The 17,767-nt window shown below is 42.6% G+C and overlaps 1 protein-coding gene across 1 annotated transcript in view; it reads right to left on the minus strand.

The window, feature by feature from the left end:
• tspan3a (tetraspanin 3a) overlaps positions 1-17,767 on the minus strand; it is a 56,263-nt gene that overhangs the window by 20,280 nt on the left and 18,216 nt on the right. Inside the window, exons 2-6 of the mRNA XM_080216264.1 lie at positions 14,583-14,774; positions 13,060-13,134; positions 9,179-9,280; positions 5,544-5,696; positions 2,826-2,909 (exon numbers count right to left, since the gene is read on the minus strand). Coding sequence (XP_080072390.1) covers positions 2,826-2,909; positions 5,544-5,696; positions 9,179-9,280; positions 13,060-13,134; positions 14,583-14,774 — 606 coding nt within the window. The remainder of the gene's footprint in view (positions 1-2,825; positions 2,910-5,543; positions 5,697-9,178; positions 9,281-13,059; positions 13,135-14,582; positions 14,775-17,767) is intronic.

Below are 17,767 nucleotides of genomic sequence, written 5' to 3' on the forward strand. Positions count from 1 at the left end.
TCCCCTCTCACCTTAAACCTATGCCCTCTAGTTTTAGGCTCCCCTATCTTTGGGAAAAGATATTGACTATCTAGCTGATCTATGCCCCTCATTATTTTACAGATCTCTAAGGTCACCCTTAGCCTCCTATGCTCCAGGGGAAGAAAAAAATTCCCAGTCTATCCAGCCTCTCCTTACAACTCAATCCGTCAAGTCCTAGCAGCATCCTGCAGAAATTCCTCTCAGCAGTATCCTAGGCCCAATCATCTCCAACTATTTCAGTAATAATCTTCTCTCCATCTTGTCAGATATCTGAATGTTGTTCATATCGTGAAATAATTAGTATCAAAATGCAGCAAGACTGGGGCAACATTCAGGTTTGGGCTTAAAAAACAAACAACATTTGTATCACACAATCTCCAAGAGTGTTTAAACATCTCTTGACATTCAAGGCCATCACCATAGTCAAATCTGGGAGTCAAAAGGTGCTGGAGACCATATACAGAACTCAATGAGCCAGATAAATCATGCAAGTGCAAGGGTAGGTCAGAGGCTGAATATTCCATAGAGTGATGCACCATACAACACCCAAACCCTTTCCACCGTTTACAAGGTCCAAGACAAGAGTCTGATGGAGCCTCCACTTGCCTGAATGCACCTCCAATACCAAGAAGCTCAACGCCACCCAGGACTTGAGTAACCACCTTAAATATTCAACCCTTTCAATAGTGGCTCAGTGCAAGATGTACTGCTGCAACTCACCAAGACTACTGTGGACAGCACCTTCCAAGTCCCCTAGAAGGCTAAGTGCATGGGAACTTCCCACCTCCAAGTTCCCCTACCAGTTACTTTGAACTTTTCAATGAAGAAATTGTGACATTTTTCTAAGAGTTTATTTATTAGTTTCACAAGTAAGGCTTACATTAACACTGTAATGAAGTTACTGTGAAAATCCCCGAGTTAGCACACCCCAGTGCCTGTTCGGGTATACGGAGGGAGAATTTAGCATGTCCAATGCACCTAACCAGCATGTCTTTCAGACTGTGGGAAGAAACAGAAGCACCCAAGGAAAGTCACGCAGACACCAGGGAGAACGTGCAAACACTGCACAGACAGTGACCAAGCCAGAATCGAACCCAGGTCCCTGGCGCTGAGGCGCAGCAATGCTAACCACTGTGCCACCCCGGGGTGAAATCCTGGAACTCCTAGCAGCATAGGGCGCACCTCAACCACAAGTGCTGAAGTCAGTTCACCTTCACTTTCTCATGGATAATAAATTCTGGCCTTGCTGGTGACGTCCACATCCCATAAATGAATAGTCAAAAAAGTTTCTAGCCACAAAGAACAAGAGATACTAGTTCTCTAAACTGGTGATCAACAATCACAATACAATGGTAAAAAAAACAGCCTCTTGCACATCATTGTATTATGGACATTCATGGTATTTGGAATAGTTTCAAAGAAGATGCACCTTTGTTCCCCGAGATGTTACTGGCACCTAGAATTTTTCAGAAGATCTCCATCTTAAATAGCAACAATTTAATAATCCTAACTTTTGACTGGAAGAAAATAACTAGACATTAAAGTGGAAATGCATCAGTCTGAGAAGAGGAATCTGTAAAGGTGCAATAAATCACAAGTCATTTAAACATGTTCAAGTCCTGCAAACAGTTCAGAGATAAGCCACAAGCCCCATCCCAGTGTCAGAGGACAGTTACAGTACCTATACTCTTGAGCTTTGACAGGTAACGAATAAGGTAATGGGTGAGGGGAAAGGGGTGATGAGGGGAACAGAATCTTATTGATATGGTATCCATGAAAACAGTTTAGAAATACTCTAAATTTAAGTTTATTTATGTTACGTTATAAGTAGGCTTACATTAACAACGCAATCAAGTTGCTTGAAAAATCTCCTAGATGCCACACTCTGGCACCTGTTCAGGTACACCAAGGAAGAATTTAGCATGGCCAATCCACTCAAACAGCACTGCAGAAGGAAACTGGAGTACCTGGAGGAAACCCATACAGACATGGGGAGAACATGCAGACTCTACAGACAGATGTAGATGTCAAGGTAAACCATGCTGGGATTGGGATCAGAGCTCTTCTCTGAACTGTCTGTAGAATTCAGCATCTTCCCACGTGACAGATGTTCAAATTGCTGAAGGTCAAATTCTGAAAAGATTTGTCCACAAAGACACACAGCTAGAACAGTAGAACTAAAAGCTTTAAGAAGGCCATTATTTCTGAAGAGACAGCATGAATTGAAAGAAAATTAGAAGGGGAACAGAGGAAGTAAAAATTTCCTCACGATTAACCAAACAACTTGGAAGTCCCCTTCTTTTATACAATCACTGTACAGGATCTAGAATCCCCTGCAGCAGCAACGTCAAGTGCAAATTTGCCTTATAATCAGTTAACAGATTATAGTACATTCTAAAAAATGATAGCAGTTTACCACAACCTCCATTAATGGTTACACCCATGCATGTTACGATCTGCAAAACAAGAGTACAACCTAAAACTAGATCAATCACTTAGCAGATGGACGTAAAGGAAGTGCAAGCAAGTCAACCATTACATGCCAGCCAAAAGCAAGCACATGTATCACTGAAGCTTCAATTCTCACCAGTGCAAAAGATTTGCACAGCATGTGTGCTGCTACTTTTAAATCTTGCAAAACAATCCCAACATATTGCTGTGTGCTCCATTTCCACATTATATCATGATTAGATTAGAGAGCCAGAGAGTGGTCGCTCCTTCACAGAGCTGGCAAAAGCATGATGGACCAAACAATCTCCTGTGTGTCACAAGGTTCTCCATACCAACTCATTCTTCAGCCTTACCTGAATAGCTGCAAATGCCAGAGCGGCCATTATAACGTACATCATGATTTCCTGCAGCTTTTTCACCACCAGAACCTTGCACCCCTATAAGATGAAAGGATAAAATAATGAAAATCAAAACTTTGTTTCTCTTTCCCATTATCCCCCATCCCACCAGCTCACAAGAGTTTGCTCCGTTTTCTCTTGGAATCCTTATGTTTCACAGCCAAGTAGTCACACACGAGACCACAACTAATCCTACCCTCAAAATATTTGCTGCTATTGGATAATGAAGCAAGGATCCCAGTTGAACCCTTTTTTCTCCATCCCTCTTCGCCAGCCTGAGATGCCAAGGTCAAGAACAGCATAGTCTGCTCTGGATAACATTAGCTAACACAGCACAGATTAGACATCGTGTGTCATTTAAAGCCACATCAGATTATGTCTTTATCCGCTAAGATATCTGGACCCTGGTCAGATTGGTCACGGTTTCATTAAAAAGCAAGCTAATCAGACTCAAGGAGGTTAAGTTTAAGTTGGTTAGTGATACAAGTAGGCTTACATTAACACTGCAATGAAGTTACTATGAAAATCCCCAAGTCACCACACTCTGGCACCACTTCAGGTACACTGAGGAAGAATTTAGTACAGCCAATGCACCTAACCAGCACACCTTTCAGACAGTGGGAAGGAAACCTGAGCACCCGGAGGAACTCACGCAGACATGGGGAGAACATGCAGACTCCACACAGACCCAAGCTGGAATCGTACCCGGGTCCGTCACACTGAGGCAGCAGCACAAACCACTGTGCCACCGTGCTGCTAAATGGCCTACTCCTGCTTCTCTGTGCTTCTGTTCAAGGGGGACTGTAGGGTTGTTGGTGGTGGTAGAGATTCTGCTTTTGCATGTCACATCAATGAAAGTGTGAAAGCAATGCAGGCTTTTTTGTTTAGAAAAAGGGGGATTAATCTCACAGGTAGCAGCTAGAGTCAATGTGGCCTAATACAGCAGCCATCATTGTACTTATCTAACATCAACTACATCTTTGTGGAATAGTGACAAACAGGATGCTGGGGGAAGGAGTGCAAAATCAACTACAGGCCATTATTGCACATCAGAGATCATAGATGCATAGAATAGGCCCAGAATTAGTCACATACCTTTCTTTCCCCCCCAACCCTTCACAGGAGCTGGATGGTGGCAGGTGAAAATGGATAAGGCATCTTAACCTACGTTACTTTTGGAAATGCAATAAAGGGAGATCTGCAACATTACCATGAAAACAATAATTATGGAATAAGTTCTGATTGAAATGACAGATTTCATGCATTTTACAATTGAGTTTACAACAAACTTTTGCAGTTAACTTTTTGCACAAATTCAGAGGGCTAAATGGCCTCCAGACTGACATTCTTTTTAAAGCATACTATACAAAGATTATTCCTATGAATTTTTCTCTCATTTAAACATTACCAGTTTAAAAATAGTGAAGCATTGAATTACATGTTTGATTTATATAAGCTATGTCAGTCTTAATGAAGAAACTGCTTTCGGAAGTAGTGGGACACTGACAGGGCTGTTTTTGCTGCTCACTCCAATTTGTTCCAAGAATGTGGTGGTAGGTCTTTAACTTGAATGATTGTTTTAAGTGTAGCCATTAAGAGACAGCCACAGAATAAAGAGCAGACTAAGAGCATGTGTAGACTAAATCAGGAAAGGGTGACTGCTTCCTTTCCTGGAGGTCATTAGTGAACCAGCTGAACTATAAGAGAAAATAAACTCCAATCTGGCTGCATTTGCATACTCCCCTCTCTCTCCCCCTTGGTGACAGCCCACAAGCATCAGGTTCATGCAATTTAATTGCACAACTTGCCATGGTGGGCCTGAATGCTTTCCAATTCTGGGCGACAACCTGTCATTGCTCCCTTGCCTGCAGCAGTTTGGAAATGCATAAAGTCAGCAGTTTGTCCAGCTCAATTTAGTTTAATTGGGCAGTAGCAAGGTTTGAAATAATACTGAACTTCATACACACACACACACGATTTTTTTTTAGAACCTTAAAAACAAACAGACTGTTGGGGAGAGATGAGACGGGGAGGCATCCCATCTGAAATTGGGGCAGAGTACAGACATGCACAAAAGGAAATGAAAATGAAAATGCGATGAATGATAGGTAGAAGGAGATGCACTTGGGCACAAAAAAGATTCCAGAATGGAGCAAACTAACAAGTTCCACAATTTTGAAAAAGAATGAGTCTCAAATTAATTAATGCTGGCATTGTACTGGGGTGGGCACAGTACAAAGCCTCACAACACCAAGTTAAAGGCCAACGGGTTTAATTGTATTATGAGCTTTTGGAATGCTGCCCCTTCATCAGGTGAGCGGCCACTCACCTGATGAAGGGGCAGCGCTCTGAAAGCTCGTAATACCAAATAAACCTGTTGGATTTTAACCTTGTGATGAGACTTCTTACTGTGATATTCAAATAGGAAGATGCTTCTTATAACGCTCCATAACAATACTATGTACCAAGAAAAGCAGAATTCTTTCACAAATGGAGAGATTAATAACCTACTGCAATGGGACAAACCCACTGACTTCATTTTAAAAGTGGATTTTGGAATTTCTCAGACAATAGATCCACACATGCTAGCATTGCATCAAATTAGAATTCAAATTACAACCGATCAGTTATTTTCCTCTGTGACACTGATCGTCTGTTTGCATACAGCCTCACCTCGGAATACAGGTCCATCGGGCGGCTCATGTTGCCTGTGCAGTTGCTGACACCCAATTTGCAGCAGCTGATTGGTACACTATTGTTCTTTGTCTGTTTGAACCACTGTGTATTTTCCCAGTCAGAGTAATTGTGGATGCCACAACAGCGCAGCTAGAAAACAGAAGCACACACTTAGTTAAAACCTAGTCATGGCACTCCTTACAACACGCAGTTTTCAAACCACAGAAATCCATCAAACAACCAAACACATCAGATTTCCTAATTTTTCTCAATTTGATGACTTGCAGGCACAATTTGTTACTGCATACTAAAAATATAAAATTTTGCAAAATTTTGTTGTCCTTTAAGATTGGTAGCCCATCTTTCCAAATGTTAGATTAGGAAGAACACAGTGGACTGAATCATCTCCTCACCAATTTTGTACAGTTTCCACTAGAGATAACATAACAGCCAGGGAACTCCATGTTAGCCTTTCCTTGCCCAGGGTCTTGGGGATTAATTGCAGCATTCTAACTGCTGCTACTGTTACAACAGAGATCACACAACTCAGTAAAGTCCACAGATTAGGACCCATAGGGGTGGCACAGTGATTAGCACTGCTGCCTCACAGCGCCAGGTTCGGGTCACTGTCCATGTGTAGTTTGCACGGTCTCCCCACATCTGCATGGGTTTCCTCCAGGTGCTCCAGTTTCCTTCCCCAGTCTGAAAGATGTGCTGGTTAGATACAATGACCCAAACAGGTGCTGAATTGTGGCATAAGGGGAATTTCACAGTAACTTTATTGCAGTTAATGTAAGCTTGTGACTAATAAACTTTATCCTCTCCTAACACAGGGACTAAATTGCAGCATCCTAAGTGCTGTTACGGAGGTCACAGAATTCTGTAGAATCCGTAGATTAAAAAGGAAGGCCTTTTACAATTCTTCACTCACCCTACGCAATCAAAGGAATAACTACAAAGCACTTAAAAGTAATAAAATTTAAAACTGGGTCAAACGAGTATTCCACTGAGTTTAGTGGTTTCATTTAGAACAAAACAATAGGATTATGTTGCAAAACATGCAGTAACACTGGAGTAGCCACTCATCTAAAACCTTAGGAATACATTACTGTTTCGTATGTTTGTACAAAAATCTGGATACAAATCCGATACTTCCAACTCTTAAACAGAGATCACATCTTTCACTATAAATGATAAACGTTAAGCTTTTGTGTAGTTTTGTTCAAGGCAAAAAAAGTGCTTACAACGTACGTAAATGCAAAAAGAGTAGAAAGGTACAATGCCTGCTTTGTGCCAAAGCTGCATTGTAATTAAACTAGCTTCAAAGCTACTGGGCTGGAGGAGGATGAGAACATTGTCTAAGACTTCCTAACCCTTAGTGCTATCCATCTTTCAATTGAAACACAAACAGTTTGCTCCACCGGAAAGATACCACCGCATTAATTGAAGAGAAAGGAGTTTCCTGTGTCCTGACCAACATCCTCCCACAGTAAGGAACCACAATTAACTGGATATTCATCATACTGGTTTGGCTGCTGCTTTTCTCTTCACAGTGGCAACACAGTAGTTAGCACTGCTGTTTCAGTGTCAGGAATCTGGGTTCAATTCTAGCCTTGAGTCACTATTTGTGTTGAGTTTGCATGTTCTCCCTGTGCCTGCATGGGTTTCCTCCCGGTGCTCCACTTTCCTCCCACAATCCAAGGATGTGTAGGTCGATTGGCCATGCTAAAATTACCCCTTAGTGTCAGGGGGAAATAACAGGGTAGATACGTGGGGTTATGGGAATAGGGTCTGGGTGTCAGTGGTCGGTGCAGACTCAAATGGGCCAAACGGCCTCCTCCTGCACTGTTCATAGAATCTACAGTCAATAACCGGCGCAAGGATATTTTGGCCCTGGAGGGAGTGCAGAGGAGGTTTACTAGGCTGATACCGGAGTTGAGGGGGTTGAGCTATGAGGAGAGGCTGAATAAACTAGGCTTGTACTCGTTAGAGTTTAGAAGAATGAGGGGAGATCTCATTGAGACGTATAAGATGATGAATGGGATGGATAGGATAGAGGTGGAAAGACTCTTCCCGCTCAAAAAAGACAGTAGGACTAGGGGGCACAGCCTCAAGATAAAGGGGGGGGCGGTTCAGAACGGAGTTGAGGAGGAACTTCTTCACTCAAAGGGTGGTGAATCTCTGGAATTCTCTGCCCGTTGAAGTGGTGGAGGCTGCCTCGCTAAATATTTTTAAGAAGCGGGTTGATGGGTTTTTGATAAGAGAGGGGATTAAGGGTTATGGGGAGAGGGCGGGAAAGTGGAACTGAGCCACGACAGATCAGCCATGATCTTATTGAATGGCGGGGCAGGCTCGAAGGGCCAGATGGCCTACTCCTGCTCCTATTTCTTATGTTCTTATAAGCCAGAATATAATTCACTATGCCAAGACATGGTGATAAGCCTGTCAATAAAATGGATTTGCATACATAGTGGGCAGCAGGGTAGCACAATAGTTAGCACTGCTGCCTCACAGCGCCAGGGGCCCAGGTTCAATCCCAGCTTTGGATCACTGTGTGGAGTTTGCACGTTCTTCCAGCATCTGCATGGGTTTCCTCCAGTTTCCTCCCACAGGGCAAAAGATGTACAAGTTTGGTGGATTGGTCATGCTAAACTGCTCCTTTGTGACACAAGGTGGGTAGGTTAGATGGATTAAGCATGGTAAATGTCTGGGGTTACGAGGATAGGGCAGGGTAAGGTGCTGTTTTGGAATGTCAGTGCAGAGTCAATAGACCTTTGGATCTCCTTCTGCACTGCAAGGATTCTATGGTTCTAGTATTAGACCTGGTTGTTCACCACTGAATAATTCTGCCAACACTACATTCACATCAATCCTGGGGCTTACTGGTGAGCACTAGAAGCAATGTAAATTGTGCAATTACTCAGGAATGATGAATGTAAATAAATATTCTGATTACCACTATGTCCAGATCAACAAACAATCAGCACTGTTAGCCTGTACATTAGGTCATGTGCAGTGCAACAAGGTCGAGGGAGCAGTGATTTGTCACTTGTGATTGCTATTAGCATCATCTCTCCGGTGACATAAAACAAAGCATCTCAGCTCAGAGAACAAGATCACTGTGCAATATCACTGTGCCAAATAAACCTAATCTGCACTCCTTCAGATTGTGGGAGGAAACGCACGCAGACACAGGGAGAATGCGCAAGATGTGCAGCTTAGGTTCACTGATGCCCTTTAGGGAGTCTTTACCTTGTCTGGTTACATGTGAATCCAGAGCCACAGCAATGTGGTTGACTCCAAGGGCAACTAGGGATAGGCAATAAATGCTAGCCAGTCAGCAGTGCCCCATGTCCCAAAAATGACTACAAGAAAAGGTGGATTTACAATGCCAAGTTGCCCCTTAGTGCCCTATGATGCAGTTTAGGGGGATTAGTTGGTAAATACATGAGGTTGCAGGGATAGGGCCTGGGCAAGATATTTTGTTGGAGGATCAGTGCAGAATTAATGGGCCAAATGGTCTCTTTCTACATTGTAGGGATTCAGCGAAGAGCCATCTACTGAAGAATTTGCAAACGATTTAATTCCAATTGTGAAACAAAGCAGAGAACAGCATCATTGGTTACTCTTACCTGTCTCTGTACATAATCAATTGCACGACTGGCAGCATCTGGGTACGTTCCATTGTATTCATTGTACACTTTCTGAATGCTGTTATCAACTTCATCCTCCACCTACACAGAACAGAATGAGGTTTAAGCAACTCTGTGCTGTGGGGCTGACTAATTTCACAGTAAATAAAGGGTGAAGCATTATAATCTTAAACAAATATTTCATCTGTATTTGGGGAATGCAACCATGAGTATTGACTCCAACAAAGCTTTTCACAACGAAAAAAACAAAACAACTATGACATATGCTACTTATAGTCCTAAGTTGTATTGGTTAATGTTTGAATCTGGGAAATGAACCAAAATATTTCATACGCAATGGGTCACTACATATCATTTAGCAGCAACATGCAAGGTTTAGTGTCCTTACAGTATTGCAACATGACTCTACCCAGATCAGCTTCACTTATTTCACTTGTGCTATGTGCAAGATTGCAACTGCAATATGCACCCTGCACTTTTAAGAAAAGAATTCTTTTGTAGTTTTATCCAATTCATTACCTAAAATTGGTCCATCATGACTGGCCAAGAATAATGTTTTTTTTTCGCAGCAGGGGGAGGTAATGGAAGCAGATACGATAGTGACTTTTAAGGGGCATCTGGACAAATGTGGATATGCCGGCGTTGGACTGGGGTAAACACAGTAAAAAGTCTGACAACACTTGCAACCTGGTGCTGTCAGACTTTTTACTGCATCTGGACAAATACATGAGTAGGATGGGAATGGAGGGATATGGTCCCTGGATGTTTAAGGGGTTTTAGTTCAGTCAGGCAGCCTGGTTGGTGCAGGCTTGGAGGGACGAAGGGCCTGCTCCTGTCCTGTAATTTTCTTTCTTAATTCTCTCACAGGATGTGGGCATTGCTGGCTAGGCCAGCATTTGTTGCCCATCGCCAATGTTCCTTGGTGGAACATTGGAAGGCTGCCTTCTTGATTTGCTTGTTTATGTCATAGGTATCTTCAGGTCGTCGTTGGTCTCTGGTATAGTACCGGAAGATTGGAGGACAGCGAATGTTGTCCCATTGTTTAAGAAGGGGAACAGAGACTTCCCTGGGAATTATAGACCAGTGAGTCTTACTTCTGTAGTGGGCAAGGTTTTAGAAAGAATTATTAGGGATAGGATTTATAGTTATTTGGAGAGTAATGAATTGATTAGAGATAGTCAGCATGGTTTTGTAGCGGGAAGGTCGTGCCTTACTAACCTTATTGAGTTCTTTGAGAAGGTGACCAAAGAGGTGGATAGGGGTAAGGCAGTAAGACGTGGTATATATGGATTTTAGTAAGGCGTTTGATAAGGTTCACCATGGTATGCTTCTGCAGAAAATGCAGATGTATGGGATTGGTGGTAATTTAGGTACTTGGATCAGGAATTGGTTAGCAGATAGGAGACAGAGGGTGGTGGTTGATGGTAATTATTCATCATGGAGTTCGGTTACGAGTGGTGTGCCTCAGGGATCTGTTTTGGGGCCACTGCTGTTTGTAATCTTTATTAATGATCTGGATGAGGGTATAGTTGGGTGGATTAGTAAATTTGCTGATGACACCAAAGTCGGAGGTGTGGTAGATTGTGAGGAAGGGTGTCGAAGTTTGCAGGGTGACTTGGACAGGTTGCAGAGCTGTGCCGCGAGGTGGCGGATGGAGTTTAATGCGGAGAAGTGTGAGGTAATCCATTTCGGTAGGAATAACAGATGTGTTGAGTATAGGGCTAACGGGAGGACTTTGAATAGAGTGGAGGAGCAGAGGGATCTAGGTGTATGTGTACATAGATCCCTGAAAGTTGGGAATCAAGTAGATAAGGTTGTTAAGAAGGCGTACGGTGTCTTGGCGTTTATTGGTAGGGGGATTGAATTTAGGAGTCGCAGCGTCATGTTGCAACTGTACACAACTCTGGTGCGGCCGCACTTGGAGTACTGTGTGCAGTTCTGGTCCCCACATTACAGGAAGGATGTGGAGGCTTTGGAGAGGGTGCAGAGGAGGTTTACCAGGATGTTGCCTGGTATGGTGGGGAGGTCCTATGAGGAGAGACTGAGGGATTTGGGGTTGTTTCCACTGGAAAGAAGGCGGCTAAGAGGGGATCTTATAGAAACATATAAGATGATTAGAGGTTTAGATAGGGTGGATGGTGATAGCCTGTTTCCTCGGATGGAGAAAGCTAGCACGAGGGGGCATGGCTTTAAATTAAGGGGGGGTAGTTATAGGACGGATGTCAGGGGCAGGTTCTTTACCCAGAGGGTGGTGAGGGACTGGAATGCCCTGCCTGCTGCAGTTGTAAATGCGCCTAGTTTGGGGGCGTTTAAGAGATTGGTGGATAGGTTTATGGACGAAAAGGGATTGGTTTAGATTAGTGGGTCAATGTTTTTTTTAAAAATAAGACTGGTCAGCGCAACATTGTGGGCCGAAGGGCCTGTTCCGCGCTGTAATGTTCTATGTTCTATGTTCTATGTATACCCACACTGCCGTTGGGAAGGCTGTTTCAGGATCAAAACACATTAGCTTGTATATTAACTGCTTCGCTTCAATGGCTTTAAAAAGGGTGTGACATTTACATCAGCCTTGTGACAATTATTTGCACACTGGTAGTAGAAAGCAAAGCCACAAAAGTTTAAACAGCACAAACCTCTTAACACCAGGATTCATGGGGTTGAACCAAGGAGAATATAGTTGAATAGGGCTACAATGGAAGTAAAGCTGCCAAAATGTACAAATAAGGCTACCCTTTCAAAATTGTGCTTCAGAGCTGAAAAGTCCAATGTTTGACAGTCACACCTCATAAATTAATGCTATGATCTGAGTGAACAGACTTCTGGCTTCTGTCTGTACATTCCCTCAGGCTCAGGTATCTCCCTTTTCAGTAGGTGCAACACTAAACCTCTGATACAAACAAACCAATCGAGCCATTGCTTACTTTATCAATTCCCAAACATACACAACAGCTAGTTTGGTCACCCGAAAGCCCTGAGGCGACCAGAGTGCCGCGCTTCGTAATATGGGTTATAAATACTTCAGAGCTTCCTATTTCTGAAGGTAATGCTTTGCTAGTTAAGGACAGGGTAGACAGAGGAAGGTCTATTGCAGCTTCTCCATCCAGAATCATCTCATTGCGCTATCATAGCGTTCAGTTCTTTACTTGTATATAAATTGATTTCAAAGTTTCACCACCACTACCCTAGTTTATCCTGCATGTTAATCACTAAGCAAAGTACTCCCTGATGTCAAGCCTCAACTTGTCTTTTCTTTTTGAACTGATGTTCTCTTGTCCTGCTGACACCACTTTAATGCTGTGCGTCTTTTCTATATCATCTTCTACAAAGCTGCTCTTTCAAATTGTACTTCAAAGCTGAAAGGTCCAACATTTGACAGTCACATCTCAAATTAACGTGATAATCTGAATGAACAGTCTTCTGGCTGTACACTCTCTCAGGCTCGAATAGCTCCCTTTTGGTCTGTGACGAGCATTAGATGCAATTTTCAGGATATTGTCTGACTGCAACAGTGTAAAATCCATACTCGGCTTATTCAGAGTTGTAACACTGGGCAATGTGACTCAGCTTTATATTTGCTTTGTTGATCATTAAGTTGTAAGAGAGGGTGGGATCAGAATCTGAATGCCCTGGCTGGGAACAGTGATAAGAGACTCTAGTCCTTTGAACCACAAACAGTGCCATTTAATCACTTAAACTATTATACCAGAATTGGTATCTGTAGATAACAGAGTTATCATTGCATCAATGATATTCCTTGCCCTACAGCTTTGCAGTTGTGGATGACTTCTGGTCTGATTTTTCCCATTTATTTGAAATTATCAGCACCCAATAGAGAAAGTATATCAAGCATTTGAGTTTACCTTTGCTCTGTAGATGTAGCCAAGTACCACGACAACCCACTCTGTGATGAAAACTAACAGGAGAATCAGCACAAACTATTGGAAAGAGAAAAAAGACAACTTCAGTTTCTGCAAAATGACTGTGACATCGTGTTACTGCTTTCCTTTATTCATTCATGGAAGTGGACAAGGCCACCACTACCCATCCCGAACTGCCTTTGAGGAGGTGAGCCAACTTCTCGCATTCAGCCAGATGGCTTGTCAGACCATTTCAGAGGAAAGTTCAGAGGCAAACACATTGCTATGGATCTGGAGTCACATATAGATGAGATTAGTTAAGGACAATAGGTTTCAATGAAGCTGATGGGTTTTGACCACAAGCCAGCAAATTTCACGGTCAGCATTACTGACATGGGCTTTCTAGAACAAGCAATCAACCTAGTTTAAATACCCCGGCTGTTTAAAGCAGTTAAGTACTGATCAGGGAGATAAATAATGTAAATGGGATGATCAAAGGGTGTACAGTCATAATAATTACATAAACTGCTCTGCATTACTAGGGTTTCTTTTAATGTCGTCACCAGCACACATCACATATTCATGCAATCAACTGAAAAGCAAGCTAACAATGGTTAACTTGCTAAAGACAAACCAAAAAGTCCTGAATTTGATTTCCAATCTGTGATAGTCCCGTCAACTGGGGAGGTAACAATTTGAGCCTTATATATCTGTCCTCAGAAGAAAGTGGATTTGCAATGTATCCCAGGTATTTGCCAACTTTCACTCATTGGCTTTTTTAATGACCTATATTGGAGGACTGCTGGTGTTGATGAAACTGTGCCTCAGCATGAGTCAGAGGGAAATAAATTGGAGGGTGGGGAAGAGAGTCAACACCCTTTCAAAAAAAAAGGGTAATCAAATGGTGTCACACAGGATTAAGATTCTGCACCACAAATGTCATACCTAAGAGGGCGAATTTCTGAAGCTATTCAAGCCAAATGTAATGGTCATTCCGGGGCTCGGACTGTCCAATTTGGTTCCTTTGCGTCAGCTTTTTGGCTAAGATCAAGTGTAGTTTTGCTGTCCTGCACTTGCTAGAAGTCAATGAGGTTACACGGAGGCTCCATTTGAAGCAATTTTTTTTTAAATAAAGCATCACGGTCTTTTGGCTAAGATGCAAGTGAGCTCAAACACTGGAGGGGGTGCGCCTGTTCCTATCAGCTTGGATCATGTAGATGAAGCCCAAAACAGAAAGAGGCAGTGTCTTGTCAGCTTGGATCTGTAATGTCTTACTGGTTGAGACTTTGATTGGATATAATCAAAAAAAATTGGTTCCTTCAGATGGATGATGTCCATTAACATGGCATCCAAATATTAAAACTCAAGCCTAGATTGATATCCAACTAGCATTTGATCCAAAAGGAATCTTAATTTTGAGGCAAAGATACTTTAACGAGATATATTTATACCACATTTCCAACATTTTGATTACAATTTTAAGCTTGAGATATTTATTCAGGCACAGTATTATTCAGCCTACTTACAGTTGCCAGGCCACAGCGGCTTTCGCGGATGGTGGCACAACAGCCAATCAAACCGATGATAAACAGGAGTGTTCCAACCCCAATGATAACAACGGCAGGAATCAGCGTGTACACATCTTCAAAGAAGTGATCGTAGTCATCGTATGTAATGAAGACATAGGCCCCCACGTAACACAAGATCCCTGCTGCCGCCTGCACAAAACATTTTTTGAAATTAATACATTGAATTCTGTTTGCCTGCAACTGAGACACTTTTCTGATCAATCAGCTATTTGATCTTTGGTTTATAGGCTCCAGCTTTATTTTCTTTGGGTTGTGGGTGCTGGTAGGACTGCATTTAAATCATCCATCATCAGTTGTCCCAAAGTAGTGGCTATTATTACAGAGAAGCTCCCTGTGCCATTTCATACGGCAGTCAGAGATAACCCACTCTTTGGAACGTATATGCCAAACTAGATAGTAATTGCACATTCCATTCAGAGGAAACAAGGAAGCAGATTTCATGATTACTTTGACTCAGTGTTAGCCGATCATCACCAGATTCAAATTCAATTTTGCAAAATGCTAAGCCCAGTAAGATAAATGCTATACTTCTGCAGCTGATAACCAAGTAAAACTGGTTTGCTGGGGAAACTTCCCGGATTTTTGTCTCTTGCCAAAAGGATCAGTAAAAGTTCTGCACCAGGGGCAGGAAGACTTGTAAAATTATTCAGAAACTTGCAACACTTTAACTTTGCAGTTCAATCTGATTTGGTATATGGCACACTCCCTACAATGACATGGCGATATGAAGCAAGCTGAAATGTTTTAAAATGACATGATGTAATTATATCATAGTACATATCCAGAACAAATTTTCATGGTGCACTGAGTGTACGTCCCAATCTTATCTTCAGGAGGCTCTGAATATTAGAAGAAACACGAACCTCGCTTAGCCTATCAGGAATCACTGACCTTTTCAGCACCCAACAAAACTATAAAGTATTGATCTCTTTTGCACAAGTTCCAAGAAATACTCAATCTTAAATTGAGAGTTGCACTCTTGCACCGAATGCCAAAGAAAGAGACAGCTTGCAACAGGACAGGAACTGGGAAGACACAGGACAGGAAAAGAGACTGCAGTTCTTCTGACTGCTTTAGGACCATTACTACCTCCTCAAATACCTACCCAGTTGTCCCTTAAAAACTGTTTTAAAGTTTATTTAAAAGTCACAAGTAGGCTTACGTTAACAATGCAAGGACATTACTGTGAAAATCACAGTCGCCACAGTCTGGCGCCTGTTTGGGTACACTGAGGGAGTATTTAGCATGGCCAACCAGCGCATCTTTTGGACAGTGGGAGGAAACCTGAGCACCTGGAGGACACCTACACAGACAGGGGAGAACATGCAGACTCTGCACAGACAGTGACTCAAGGTCGGAATTGAACCTGGGTTCCTGACAGTGTGAGGCAACACTGTGCCACCCGCTGCTTCTAAACCTCTCAGTTTCACATATTCCCCATCACCTGCACAACAGCTACCTCCTTCAATCATGAGTTCCTGTTCCCCAAATTGTAGAGATTTCAAACATATTACTGGGGTTAAATGATCTGTTATTAGTTTTGAAAGTTTTCAAACCTTCCTTCAAGGCTTCTTTCCTCCAGAGTAAACAATCGGATGAAGTAGAAAGGGTCAAGCTCTTCAGGTTTTTTTAGGTGTCCAGATCACCAATAACTTGTCCTGATTCCCCCATGCCGACATTATAGTTAAGAAAGCCCACCAATGCCACTACTTTCTCAGAAGACCAAGGAAATTTAGCATGTCAGCTACGACTCGCACCAACAACTTTTACAGATGCACCATAGAACGCATTCTTTCTGGTTGTATCACAGCTTGATATGGCTCCTGCTCTGCCCAAGACGACAAGGAACTACAAAAGGTCGTGAATGTAGTCCAATCCATCATGCAATCCGGCCTCCCATCCATTGACTATCTACACTTCCTGCTGCCTCGGCAAATCAGCCAGCATAATCAAGGACCCCACGCACCCAGGCGTTCTCTCTTTCATCTTCTTCCTTCGGGAAAAAGATGCAAAAGTCTGAGGTCACATACCAACCAACTCAAGAATAGCTTCTTCCCTGCTGCTGTTAGACTTGAGTGGAATTACTTTGCAATTAAAATTTCCCAAAGAAGGAAACTCTTGTTTCCTTCTCTATGAATGGTATGTTTTGTCTGTATAGCACGCAAGAAACAATACTTTTCACTCTGTTAATAAACGTGACAATAAGTCAAAATTTCCTTGTAGCTTAGGGAAATCTAAAGGGAGGTGACATTTGATGGATCTTTCCTGCAACATTTTCCCTCCCTACTCCAGGGTATGTCTGTCCACAAAAAGCAGGACGTCTAACCTGGTCAATTAACATACCATCAATATCCTATCAGTTAGCAGCAAAGTATCATTACAACTGATGACTGCACATTGTTCAGCACATTTCACAACTCCTCAATGAAACAATTTGTTCCCATATACAGTTAAGACCTGGAGACGATCTTTAGCCTTGGGATGATAAGCTGCAAGTTAAATATTTGTACCACACAAGTAAAAAGACAGTGACTGTCACCAAAAGGAGAACACCAAAGCATCTCCCATTCCATGGCATCACCACTGCTGAATCCCCCATTATCAACATCTAGGGGCTACCATTAACCAGAAACTGAACTGGACGTAGCCACATAAATAATGTGGCTATAAGAGCAAGCCAGAGGCTGGGCATTCCATGGAGAGCAACTCTCTTCCTAACTCCCCAGAGCCTCCCCACCACAAGGCACAAGTCAGAAGTGTGATGGAATACTCTCCATTTGCTTGGATGAATGGAGGTCCAACAACATTCAAGAAGCTTATCAACATTTGGACGAAGTAGCCCAACTGACTGGCACCCCAATAAACATTCACTCTCCCCCACACCAACATCTGTGATAGTACCTTCCAATCCCAGAAGCTCTACCACAAAGCACAAGGCCACCAGATGCACAGGAACACCACCATCAAACCACACATCATCCTGACCTGGAAATATATTGCCATTCAAAATTTTGGAACTCCCTGCCAAACAGCAGTGTGTGTGTGTATGCCAATATACGCATACACACAGCACTATCTTTGAGGGCAATTAGGTATGAGCACTAACAGTTGTCTCAGCCAAT

This window comes from Carcharhinus amblyrhynchos, chromosome 32 (genome assembly GCF_965287045.1).
Source record: "Carcharhinus amblyrhynchos chromosome 32, sCarAmb.v2.hapA, whole genome shotgun sequence".
In the NCBI taxonomy this organism is placed as follows: domain Eukaryota; kingdom Metazoa; phylum Chordata; class Chondrichthyes; order Carcharhiniformes; family Carcharhinidae; genus Carcharhinus; species Carcharhinus amblyrhynchos.